At 37.7% G+C, this 1,464-nt stretch overlaps 1 protein-coding gene across 1 annotated transcript in view; it reads left to right on the forward strand.

Annotated features, from left to right (window-relative positions):
• CROT (carnitine O-octanoyltransferase) overlaps positions 1-1,201 on the forward strand; it is an 18,913-nt gene extending 17,712 nt beyond the window's left edge. The window contains exons 16-17 of the mRNA XM_008939289.1: positions 1-40; positions 1,081-1,201. Coding sequence (XP_008937537.1) covers positions 1-40; positions 1,081-1,201 — 161 coding nt within the window. The remainder of the gene's footprint in view (positions 41-1,080) is intronic.
• Positions 1,202-1,464: the final 263 nt, after the last annotated feature.

Genomic DNA, 1,464 nt, shown 5'->3' on the forward strand with positions numbered 1-1,464 from the left:
ATCACGGCTACGGCTTCTTCTATGCGATCAGAGACGACAGGTGAGGATAAAATTTCATCTGGGGCATGGTTTTCTGCCTCTGTCACAAAGGGAAAGGTGGCTAACGAGTAGAATGAGGAAAGGCAAAGACAGAAGAAATATGGCAGAATGTGTCAGAAACGGTTGAGTAGTGAGATCCATGAGAACACAGACGTTGACATTCTGTGAAGAAGTGTGGGAGGAAGGACAAGCAGGAGGTGAAGTGAGCACCAAGCTACACTAAGCAGAAGGAAAGGAGTGGGAGGGGTGAAAGAAGGGAGGAACAAAAGAAGTTAACTTAAAGCTTTTGTTTTAGAGATCATTAAATGTAACACGCAAAGGTGTTTTAAAAAGTAGCAACTGACTGAGGTAGACTAGATAGGGTACAAGTAAGCTCACTGTCCACCATTCTTAGCAGCGATATGCCCATCTCGTGGCTTAAACCAGACATCTTTGAGCAACAAGGAGAGGCTAAAAGATCCAACTTTTGCTTATTGCTCTTATGGACAAAAATTATTGCTTCTTAATCAAATTTGGTAAACTACTTTGATTATAATGCCTTAAGGTAACTTGCTGTTTTGTGATTTAGATGTAATTTGCATGACTTCTTCCTAAAGCTAAATATGTATTATGTGCAGATTTGATTTGATAGAGTTTGAGAATACAAACCATTCATATTTTGACCTGTGGTTCTGTTAAGATAAACAGAACTAGATAAAGATTTACCTTTTATTAGGCAAATAGAAAAAAAGTACTTTAAACCTTAAATTAGTTGCAACAAAGGAATACAATTCACAGTATTTGCAAATATAAGCAGAAAAGTTACATCACTCTGCGTAGAAGTGGGTATTTAAATCAAATTATCTAGTTCAAAGAGCTGTCAACATTACTGCTTTCTGAAGGCTCTAGAAATCTGAGGTCTTTAATGTTGAGACAGTATGTTTGTGACAACTTTTGCTTCAGAATTTATGCCAACTTCACATTTCAGGGGCAATTTATGTGACTTTTTTCCTAGACCATGACAATTAAGATTGGTAACTTCATTGTTTTCTGCATTGCTAGGATTGTTGCTAACTGTTCTTCTTGGAAATCGTGTCCAGAGACTGATGCAGAAGTGCTGTGTAGAACTGTGTTCCAGTGTTTTGAGGACATGCTACAGTTAACAGTTGCAGCTCAGCTGTAAGGTTGATAATGACATAAAAGCCTTTGCAGGCTCACAATTTATGTGTAGTACTTGTAAATGCTACTCAAGAGTAGTGTTATATTCAAGTTAAGAAGTTTAGTCATCTGTGTGAAGGCTACCTATTTTTATGGGCTTTACTGTGGTAACAGTTCCCATTTAAGAGTGACGTAGCCATCTGCAACAACAATGCAAGCAGTAGTACCTTACCTGCGTAGAACTATGCAATATTAAAATATGCCTCAACAATGCAAATGTTGGAATTG

This window comes from Merops nubicus, unplaced genomic scaffold (genome assembly GCF_000691845.1).
Source record: "Merops nubicus isolate BGI_N331 unplaced genomic scaffold, ASM69184v1 scaffold23244, whole genome shotgun sequence".
Taxonomy (NCBI): Eukaryota; Metazoa; Chordata; class Aves; order Coraciiformes; family Meropidae; genus Merops; species Merops nubicus.